At 46.3% G+C, this 11,580-nt stretch overlaps 1 protein-coding gene across 1 annotated transcript in view; it reads left to right on the top strand.

The window, feature by feature from the left end:
• Nucleotides 1-10,690, top strand: part of FBXO32 (F-box protein 32) — a gene marked incomplete at its 5' end in the record, with an annotated part of 17,377 nt that extends 6,687 nt beyond the window's left edge. Inside the window, 5 exons of the mRNA XM_010144915.1 lie at nt 3,165-3,258; nt 4,103-4,287; nt 7,912-8,094; nt 9,246-9,389; nt 10,068-10,690. Coding sequence (XP_010143217.1) covers nt 3,165-3,258; nt 4,103-4,287; nt 7,912-8,094; nt 9,246-9,389; nt 10,068-10,157 — 696 coding nt within the window. The remainder of the gene's footprint in view (nt 1-3,164; nt 3,259-4,102; nt 4,288-7,911; nt 8,095-9,245; nt 9,390-10,067) is intronic.
• Nucleotides 10,691-11,580: the final 890 nt, after the last annotated feature.

Raw genomic sequence — 11,580 nt, forward strand, 5'->3', positions numbered from 1 at the left:
CCGAGACAGTGGCAGAAGTGCCATCTGGCTGGAGCAGGTCTAAGTAACGCTGTGTACAGTAGTCATGGGTGCAGAGCAGCATGTTTTCATGGCCATGAAACAGCAAACCTTGTTCTCTGCCACATGGCACCATTTCATTTGCTGTTTTTTTCCCTTTTGCTTATGGGAGGAGGACCTCTTCTGCTCCTGGAGCCAAGTGGCTTGTGGCATCAACTGCTTTAGACTGACTGCTAGTAGGATTTGAGCAGGAGCCACATCCCACTCGTGGGGAAGTGAGCAGGTTATTGCCCTGCTGTGGAAGATGCTGCCTCCTGCTAGCTTTGCAGAAGCTCTGGAATAGCCCACTGCATCTCTTGCCTTTTCTCTGTGGCTCTGGCAGACCTCTGAGAGCAAACAATAGGGATGAGATGCTAGGAAGGATTTCCTGGGGAAGCCACCAGGTCTTTTCATTTTTCAAGGATTTGAAAATGAGTTGATCTACTGTTCTGTTTTCTGGAGGTGTTGCAGACTTCCCAGCTCCAGTTAAAATCAGCTGGAATGCAATCCCATAGTGGTTTTGAAAAGCAGGCCTTTAAAATTGCTCTTAACCTTTCCCTGTACACTCTCCCCTACCATCTGTCCCTCTGAGCGTGGGCTGGGCTTAATGCAACCCCATCATAACACATGCTTGCAGTTCTCTAGCCTTTTTACCCTACTCAGCATTAATCTGACTTCATCAGTCTGCTTTCAGTCTGTTATGCAAGCGGCAATGTTATTTTTTATAATGCTGTAGACCCCAATTTGGCAGTCCATTAACTGAGACCGTACTCTGCTGGGTCTATGCCAACACTAAAAGACCCTCAGCGTGCTGGAGCATGTGGGGCACGGCTGAGCTGTATTGTTTACATGGTTTTTGTGTATTATATGAGCACGGAAGAATAAAAATGTCTCTTGATTTGGAGGGCTAGCCAGTTGCTCCAGCCCATGGTCCCTGGGGAACAGAGAGGAGTCCTAGAAGTATTCACAACATAGTTTTCATATGGAATTTCATCCTGTGTTTATTGCTGCAGGGGCAGAGAGGTGACATGTGATATCTGAACTGGTTCACTCAACATAAATTGAACTTTGATAAACACAGACAAGGCAAATTTGAATCTGTTCCTTTAGCTAAATTAATTTTGTACCAATTTAGCGTTCTTCAAGGAACTGAGATTTTTATCCTTGTTCCTCCTAAAGAATGGTCCTGGTATCTAGCTCTCAGAGTATTGCGTTACATGATGCTTATCACTGGGTGCGTTTTGGTGTTTTCAGTAACAGGCACAACACTGCTAACACCCAGCTTGGGGGAAGCTGTCTCTGTGCCAGCTCCAGCACGGAGCAATCTGGAGACAGCAGTTGTTCATGCACGGAAGAGCTGATCTGGGTGTCTGTGTGGCTAATGTACAGATGGAGTCTGGCAAGTTGATCACTGTAACCAAAGGTCTGAAGGCTAAATAGTTTAGTGTAAGCAGAGTATTACAGACTACCTTGGGACACTGATTTTTTTTCCTACTTATTCCTCCAGCAAATAAAAAAAGATCTTTTGTAAGACTTATTGAGCTTCTTGTTTATAAGAGTATCTATTTATTGTGGTCTCAGTTTAGCTGATACAGCAAGAAGATCCACTGATGCCTGTGCACCAAACATTACCCAACTGTCCTGTAGCTCTTGTTTCCCCGCAATGAGCCAAGAAGGCAGGCAGCCTGCCCTTCACAGGAGTTAGCTCAGGTCTTGGTTTTCATCTTGTTTTCTCTTGGTCATGCAAGGTGCAAGATATTAATAGAAAGTAAACTCAAAGCCATCTGATGAGGGTGTAGGTCTGGAAATTAAACAGAAGAGATGGATCACTCCAGGAGACTTCCCTGCTCCTAACTGGCAGTCACATGCCAGTGTGCCAAACAAGCAGAGCAGGCGAATGGCTGCAGTAATACCTCTCCCTGAGCTCTCCATGGCAAGCCGCCAGCAGCTTTTTGGATACATTCCTGTCATTCTTATAGTGGGGCAAACAGTTCAGCTCATGGCTTATCAAGTCTTGTCAAAAACCATCTTAGTTACTTGACACAAGTAGCTGCAGTTTCTCTGGGCTCTCTGCGGTGCCAGCAACAGGATACCGTAGCTGCAGATGATAAAGGATTAATAAGCTAGTCATGCGGTAATGTGTTGATTGATTTGTAGCATAAAAGGTTTTTCCTTTCCTTTCTAAATTAAAAGAGAAGGCTATGTACATCCAAAACAAATGGACTGACACGTGGACGGTCTGTGTATTTATATAATGCTGGGGGAAGGGAGGGAGGCTTGGAAGATCACAGGCCACATGTTCTGCAGAGCATGATCCATAGGAAACTTCCACAGCTGTTCCTGTGGTGGTGGAGAGGCAGAGAGGGCATCTTCCCTGTGGGAAATGCTTCCTTTAGCAACTGCAGCCCAAATTTAGCATTCAGCTTGTACACGAGTGGGGAAATCAGTGATGGGGAAGCAAATCCTATTTGAAATTAAAAGTGAGATTTCCACTAGAGGAGATTAACAAGTAAACAGGGAAAGGTGGTTTGGTGCTGCAGCTGCAAGAGCTGAACAGGGAGGAAACCTTGAGGGAGTAGGGGTTTGTTGGGGGAAGGGCTTGTTTTTAATATAGTGCTCAACCTTTCTGTCATGGTGACAGCACTCTGACAAAACCCATGCAACCCTGGAGTTTGACGTAAATTGTGGAGTCTGATTCTCATTAATGCTCCCTCAATAATATCCCCATCCAAAGAGGCATTTGCTCGTGCTCCCTTATGACACTGCTTGTTTATACCCCTGTGAAGGATGGCGATGTCGGCTGTTTGTTGTTCCTTGGTGTGAATAGAGGCTGTCAGTCTGAGCACTGCTCTGTGGTTTCTCTGCATCTCTGAACCATGAAATCAATTTTTTCTCCCCCCCCGAGGATCACTAGAATACCTTTTTTTCCACTCCTTGTGATGTGTGTTTAATTATTTGGCCTCTGCTTTCCTCCCCCTTTGCACTAAATTTCTCTATCGTCTGTCTCCCTTTTATTTTCAAGCAGCAAACAAGTCTCTGGACTGTTTTGCTGTGTCATGTGACCAGGAGTCAAGATTAGAAAGGTATCTCTGTGCTCTAAGGCTTGCAACTTCTATTTTTATCCACAGCTGTTGGAGCTGATAGCAAAGTCGCAGCTGACGTCACTGAGCGGCATTGCCCAGAAGAACTATATGAACATTTTGGAAAAAGTGGTGCAGAAAGGTAAGAAACGGAAACGGTGAGGGGGGGAGGAGCTCGATTTAATCTGGTGTACTGTGTGTGAACCACATCCTCAAGAACAGTCAGGCAGTGCAAGAAGGGTGAAGAGGGGCACCGCTGCTGGTTTCTGTAGTGCAGTTCCACTTTCCTTTCCCCTGGTGAAGGACTGGGGGGGGTTGTGAAGAAATGTGTGGATTCTGGTAGGTATCTGAGAGGCGATTCTTCCTCCAGCATTCCTTGCTACCACCTCTTCTGCATCCTACCAAGCCCTATTTCTGACTGCATAAGAGATGGCTGCTCCTGCCCCCAGCCTGGCACATCTGCAGTCTATGCTGCTGCCTTGTTGCCAGTTTGCTGTTACCATCAAGTGCTACCGCTGCTCCAGAGGAAAGGAAAGCTTGAGGGCTGTCTTCGTCTGCTGGGGCAGCTGATGCTTTAGCTCTGGCTGAAGCCTGGGAGTTGAGAGCACCCTATTAGTGCATGTGTACTTAATGAGAACGGAGAGCCTGAGCTGTCTCCCTGCACAGCAGCTGGGATAGGTGGGGAAGAGGTGCACCTAGATGACCTCTCACACATATCACAGGGGAAAACTGGCTGGTTGCCAGTGGCTGGAAATGGGAAGTGCTGCAGAAAGGGCAGATATCTCATCTGCTTATCCTGGGAGTATCTCTTTCCACTGCTCTCAACCTGCTGTGCCTGGCTAATGTTTAAGTGCCTTCCTCTAAAAAGAAAAGTGCAGGCTGGCTCTCTTGGCCTGTGAGGTTGTAGCAAAGACTTGTCTGAGAAACGTAGATTCAGAGAAGGATTTGGGCAGTTCCCATTTTTAACCTTTTCTGTTCTTCCAAAGTCCTTGAAGATCAGCAGAACATCAGGCTAATACGGGAATTGCTGCAGACCCTCTACACGTCCCTCTGCACATTGGTTCAACGGGTTGGCAAGTCTGTCCTAGTTGGAAACATCAACATGTGGGTGCACAGGATGGAGAGTATTCTCCACTGGCAGCAGCAACTGAACAATATTCAGATCACCAGGGTAAGCACAAATCCTGAAAGCTAAAAATAATGTAGCTCCTTCATGAAATCTTCTCATGTAGCAGCTCTCATTTGAGTGACTGCATCCCACTGTACTTGCAGCGCAAGCACAGAATGCTGGGGAAGGACCCGGAGCTGCCAAAATAACTGGATGCATTCCTAACATGACTTGTGTCCCTTAGTTCCAACTCAATGTACACAACCCAGGATAATGCTCACTGTTACTGGTCGCAGACCGTGTCTTGACTCCTTAATGGCCATGAAGTGCTGTGTCAACAGAGCTGGGCAGGAAACCGTCCCCCCTCTTGAGAGCCTTCAGAGACTAGACGTCAGTGTGAAGAGTCAGCTCAGTCTTTCGCAAACTGAGAAATTGCCTTCAAAACTTGTTTATCAGATAGTTGAGGTTTTCAGATTTGTTTAATCTGTAAATTAAATGCAAATTTCCAAATAGCTGCATAACTGCATGCTTCCTGGCTGAAAGTATCAGTGATTCTTCCAGTAGTCTGGAGCTGCTTGTTCCAGCAGGACAAGTCCTGCTTTCACAATCTGTTTTTCCAACAGTGTCTGTGGGGATGGGAAAGAGAAATGTATTAGTTGATAAACTCCTAACCCAGCTTTGCATGGGAATCAAATCTGAACTTGCTCCGCTCCACAGAATCACAGAAGGGTTCAGGTTGGGGGGATCTCTGGAGGTTATCTCGTCCAAGCCCTTGCTCAAGCAGAGCCCCCTAGAGACAGCTGCCCAGGACCATGTCTAGACTTTTTTCCACCTCAAATGGATACTTAATCCACAGAAATGTTAGTCTTCCCTCAGTGTTGATCTCTGTGTTGGTGTGACCCTTGCAGGACTTTTCTGCAGTGAACTGGACTGTGAAATTCCCCTTTGGGCAGACCAAGGCATGGCCCAAGGGAATATAAAAAGCACCTTATTTCCTGGTGTGTCAACCAGAGGGGCATTTGCAAAGGATTAGGCAAAGGGCCTGCTTTCATCATTTTGCATGGCTGTGTTCTCTGGGAACACCAGGAAACAACTTCCAGTCCTTCCATTAGAGGAACATAAGCAACAGGATGCAGAAGGTGATGAACTCTGGGAGGTCCCAGGGTGTTTGAGGAGCTGCAAAAGCAGCTGTGCCTGAACTGATCATGGTTTCTGCTCTGCCTCTGCTGTCCCTTCTGGTGTCCAGCTCTCTGGATGGGCTGCAGCTCCCTTTGCTTTGCAAGAGAAGCACTGGCTCAGCTGTGGGATGACCCCTGGTCCTGGGGCACAGCTGGTCTATGAGCTGGGGAGCTGCCCTGTGCCTGGGCACTGCCAGGGTCAGCTCCACTCAGGCATCTGCTGCCCGGAGTGCACCACAGGTGAGGACCTACCTCCTGCTGCTAAACTCAGCAGTACAGTGTGGGTTTTTCCCTCTACTCTAGGGACTGTAAAGCAGATGAGCATTTCAAAGAGCTCTGCCTATCCAGACAAAAGTGCATCAAAATACCGCTTGTGAACAGAACTGCCTTTCATGCATACTTATGTGTAGCTTTACAGACACTTTTCTACAGTAAATGAAATAGATGTTGAGGTTGCAAAAAAAAATTGTCACCACTGAAGATGACTTCAGATCAAGCTAGAACAAAACCAGCTGGGTTTAGAGGAAGGAAGAACAAACTCAGCTCTGTGCAGCCAGTTGCTTACGGTGCACTGAGTGTTTCTGGTGCGTGGGAACATCTTGCAACAATGAAAACCTAAACTTTTTCACAAAGAAAACCCTTGCAAAATATTGTGTATGCTAGAGCTGCTTTGAAAACACTCTGTCCAGAGAGTGACAGCATACTGATCTGTTCTGATCTAATCTGTGTTCTTTCTCCAAAAAAAGTAATGTTTGAAAAGTCCTGGAAAGTAGTACTGAGGGAACAGAAGTAGCAGATAAGTCTTTGGCCCTGATTCAGAAAACCTGTAAGGATTTGCTTGAGTCACACTGGTTTCTTCAGAAATAAGACATAAGCATGAGCTTTGGGGTTTTTTTTATCCAATTGCCTCTGAACCCAGTTTTGCCTGTTGTGCCTGAGCAGAGCTTGTAGAGAAAGTGCAGGAGAATGCAAAAGACAGGCTGGCAAGGGAGATCAGTGGGAGGTGATCCAAGGCTCCAGTGCATTCCTCCTACCCCAAAACACAATCTCTGTTTGCACTGATGGGCAGGGACACTAAGTCTGGACTTGGGGGTTGTACCAAGGAACCATCTCCATGTACCCGGGCAGCGTGCTTACAGCTGAGCTGTCAGCATGCAGTGTTAGAGCTGTCATGGGAAGCAGCGTCCTCTGGAGATGGCAGAGGCACATCAGTCCTTCTGGAGGGGTTGTTTTAGGCCTGTCTTGCTGGTGGAGATGGCCAAAAGCAGTGCCTTGGTTGAAAAGCTGTTGTCCTTGCAGTGCTGCATGGTGTGGGGAAGCTGGTCACTGGGGCACTGAAGGGAAGGTGGGAGGTGTTAGTGTACTGACATACTTGTGTCTGTGGAGTTTCACATGCGATGGGTGGCTGGGGATGGAACCGTGTGATTAAAAGCAGCCTCACGCAGTGTTCCCCTGCTGATGGTGGTCTGCGTGCTTCTTGTGTGAAACAGTCAATAGCTCTGCCAATTGAGACGGGTGCTGTGACTCTCTGACTTAAAATAGCAGAATCTCCATGCGGGGTAAATGCTAAACTTGGCACATCTGTCTGACATTGTTTCTTCCTTTGGGCCCAATCCTAAAAGCTGCTGTTTGCCTTAATAAGGCTGGTGCTGGTTGTGGAGCAGCTGCAGTTTGTGGTCTCTGCTGATGCCTTGTTGCTGTTGTGCCTTGAATTTCCTCTGAATGCGGCACCTCCGTGTGCATTGCGGTGAGTTTGTCCTGGACATGTGCTGCCATGTGAACTTGCAAAAGAGTCCTGGACCCCATGTAGACCAGGCAAAGGTGGATAGGGGGTGAAGGTGGCCTTTGGCTCTTCGGGCTAGGATGTGCTTTGGTGTGGCTGAACAGCCTGGAAAACCATGGGTGCAGCTGGTGGGAAAGGGGCAGATCCTTCCAGTATTCACAGAAGAAAAGTTGGCCTTGCCTGCAGTGACCTGGGAAGTCATGCAGGGAAAAATCCTGCTGTGGCTGCTCATCAGCCACTGCTGTGGTTACAGCAGGATCCTGTGACAACATAAGCTAAAACACATGTCAGAAGAGCATGAGATTCCCAGGAGTGTAACAAGAGGCTGAACTTGAAGTAATGCCAGTGTCCCTCGTGGTGGAGAGAGCTGGGTGGTTAATAGTTGATACCACAACGTAGCCAATGTCCTGCTGTAGTGAAAGGTGGTGGTGGTGCTTCTGGGAGCAGTCTCATGAGTGTGGACGAGGGATGGACAAGAAGGGTTGGACTGCAACTCTATTTCTAACTACTGTAATACAAATACGTGTCCCTTCCTTGAGGATATCTCAGACTCTTCTGGGGCAGGTTGTCAAATGTCTCTATGTACAAAATGTCTCCTTATGCAGTAGAGGGAACTGCTGCTTAATCTCAGTGAAGAGCAATGCTTAAAAAGCAGTAACTCTACTCCAAGCTAGAATTGCTTTTATTTTCAGCTTCCTCTGAGTTCAATTTTGTCTTCTCTTCCAGCCTGCCTTTAAAGGAACCACTTTCACAGACTTGCCGTTGTGTTTACAACTGAACATCATGCAGCGACTGAGTGATGGGAGAGACCTGGTTAGCCTTGGTCAGGTGGCTCCTGACCTGCAGGTGCTCAGTGAAGACCGGCTGCTGTGGAAGAAACTCTGCCAGTACCATTTCACAGACAGACAGGTACAAGGAGGGGTGCAAACTACTGTCAGTTGCTTGTACCCCACTACTGAGTGAACCCACATGAGCAGGACACTCTTCCTTGACTATCCCTTAGATCTAAGAGCAGTGCTGCGAGCTGATGATACAGGCTGGCATGAGAATGGCTGTGAAGATAATTTATGTAGAGGGTTTTGCATGCCACAACGATTCCTGAAATAGGAGCCTGAGGAATTAGTCACAGGGTGAACTTCAACCGTAATCCAGGTGGTAACAACTGCAAGTCATACAGTTGCTCCTCACCCCACGTGTGTGGGGAAAAACATGCAGACAAGGTCCAGAAAGTACCCTGATGTCCGAGGGACTGACACCCTCACAGAGAATCTCTGTGGATGTGGTCCATGAGTGATGACTCATATTCTCTTGCCCTTTAGAGCAAGAAATCCCCTCCGAGCTGTTTTGTGAGTGACAAGACAGTGTGTGGATAACAGCCCTGCTGCTACTGTGCTGTACCTGTGTAAATATCTTTGGCCCTTTGCAGGCTGGTAGTCGTCTGGGGTCTTTAAACTTAACAAACAAACATCCCTCTCTCTTTATGGGTGAATGTCTGGGGTGTTTATACCAGACCTCCACACTTCAGGGACCATGGGCCAGATTGCTTTGCTGGCCTGGCTTTATTTGCTCTCTCTGGATCTGACTTCAAAAGTGACTGTGGGCACGTTATTTCTATTAACAAGTAAATTCAAATGCAATCTCTGCAGCTGAAGAACCCTAAAAGGAACATGAGTGTCTTTCAAGCTAATGTGACAAATCACTGACTCTTAAATACTGAGGAAACAAAATACTTTAACTTCCAAAACTGTAAAATACAGCTATACTCACTGTCCTGCTAGTCAGCAAGAGTAGCTAAAGTAGTATAAAATATCTCCCAGGGATTCTGGCTTTCCTACAGTCGTGGCTGTGAAGTGGGGATAGACCCTGATAATGGTATCAGGTGAGGCTGTTGCCATCAGGAAGCTGGCTGTAGCTGGATATTTAGAGCAGGAGCTTTCTTAGTGTTACAAGGAACTGTTACAGGACCAGCAAGGATGACATTTATGTGGGGGAGAGAAGAGCATGACTTGGAAAAGACAAATTTTTTTGTGACCTGCTACAGTTACAATTTTTTCTTTAAGATTCGCAAACGGCTCATCGTATCTGACAAGGGACAGCTGGATTGGAAAAAGATGTACTTCAAACTCATAAGGTGTTACCCACGGAGGGAGCAGTATGGTGACACACTGCAGCTGTGCAGGCACTGCCACATCCTCTCCTGGAAGGTATGAGGTTCTGGTGGGAGAAACTACATTGGGGCAGGAGCCACAGGACACCTAGTGCTTCCATTGACTGTAGCTGGTTTAGGGTGCTGCAGTTCATTTGCCCGCCTAACCTGGTGTTTTCCTACACCTTAATCCTCCCTCAACTATTAAGACCCTTTCTCCTCTGTGCTCCAGAGATCCCATTTTACCTTGAACAAGAGTAGTGCCCATTAGGGCCAGAGGGGAGGGAGATGGGCATACTGTAGGGCAGCCTGCAATAAATCATCTTAGCACTGCCAGCATCTCCTACTCATTACGTGGAGGTCTTGGCAGCAGGGTTAGCTGCAACGAGAGCTGATGGCTACAAAACAGTCGGACAAAAATCTGCTGGCCACTGTGATGTCCAAGACACGTCTCTAGAGTTAAACTCCTGTAGCTGATGGTAGGCTCCAACCTCTTTCCTCAGAAGTGGGGAAAAGAATGAAATGGATCTTCACTGATTTTAGTTCCCACAACTTGCCAGTAGTCTGTAAAATATGAAGCTCAGTTCTGAACTGCTTTGGCCAGAATAGAAATATTATTCTGGGCTCTGCTCTATTTGCAAGCAGGATGTCTGGCAGAAGGGCAGCGCTAAGTCAGCCGATGCTCTGGCACCCTCTCCACAGTCTCTCTAAATGGAGTTGCTTTCTCCTTTCCCAGGGTACCGATCACCCTTGCACAGCCAACAACCCAGAGACGTGCTCCACCTCTCTATCGCCTCAAGACTTCATCAACTTGTTCAGGTTCTGAACTTGGGTCACCGCAGCTTATGCGATTCTTACAAGACACTTTATGCCACCGAGCTTGGACACTCCATTTGTAAATAGTGTAAATATTCATGTTTGTTCAAAGCTCCTGAGTCAAGGAACAAGAGGATCTCAGAGATGAAAGGTGAAATTGCTCACTGATGTGCAGCACTTAAGGGATACAGACTTCCATAGGACTGGTGTATAAATGCAGCATGTTGTACAGAGTCCCTTTTTTATCATCAGAGTACAAGATACAGGGCAAAAAACTTCTTTTTTTCTGTTTGTTTTTGGAAGTTAAAAATGAATTTGCCCCACAACCATTTGAGAACTCTTTGGTTTGTTTCTAATAGGGAGAAAGCAATATGAGGCTAGGACTGTCGAACTGTTCCTCCATCTGGTTTTATTTAGCACCCATATTTATAAATATGATGTTTTAAAAATATTTATGAAAAATATCCCTGTGACTAGTTTAATACTTTTATGTTTTTAAAAAGGACACATTCTGAAGTACTTAGGATATAACTCTAGCCTATTTGTGAGAGAATTGCAACGTACCACTTTCTACCTCTAATAGATTGAGTACCTTTCAAACAAAAATCCAGTGTACAATGTGAACTTTTGTATTTTGTACAATGATTTAAAGGGAAATGTTTGTGATAGTAAGCATCTTTTCTTGTATTAGTGCTTACCTCTACATTAATTTTCTTGCTCTACTCAGTGCTTGAATGCCTAGATGATAGGCACCATAAAATACCTAAGACTTTACTCCATCCTCTCTTAATTTGTTGGTTTTATGAAAGACTAAGCAAAAGGGAAAAGAGAAGCCACAAGGATGAAGACTGCCTAAGAGGGCGGAGTTCTACTGTAGAGGAACAAAGGACTGGATATAATCTCACAATGTAAATGTGTATCACTCTGCTAGGTTAATCGCACTGGGAGAAATCTCAGGTGAGGTTAGAATCTGGTTCTTCAAGCCCACGTTTTCCAACATACACACTGCTCTGTATTCCCACTGCTGTCAAGTGAATTCAGTCAGAACTGGGCGTTGAATGTGGTGAAAGGATGCTGGTTTTAGTTACTAGAAGACTGGCAGCATCACATTTAATTCCGGACTACTGGCGTTCACGGTAATGAGCAAGACAGCGTGAAGAAATCAGGCAACCTTTTCCTAAAAACAGCAGTCAGGATGGGGGTGAGCAAGGGATTTCCAGCATGGCACTTGACATCTGGTTATTGCTCTGTGCCAGTGGCAAAGACCCAGCCTACTCCCTTCTGCTTCCAGTGCTGAGCTTCTTTATGGGATCTTCTAACGCTAGCTTAGAACTAAATTTTCAGTCCTATGGAATAAGTGGCAAAACTAACTTCACCGTGGCCATGACCTGGCTCGCTGTCTCCGCTGTTGCATACAATGCTTCACTTTTCCC

Source organism: Buceros rhinoceros, unplaced genomic scaffold, assembly GCF_000710305.1.
Source record: "Buceros rhinoceros silvestris isolate BGI_N320 unplaced genomic scaffold, ASM71030v1 scaffold8701, whole genome shotgun sequence".
NCBI lineage: Eukaryota > Metazoa > Chordata > Aves > Bucerotiformes > Bucerotidae > Buceros > Buceros rhinoceros.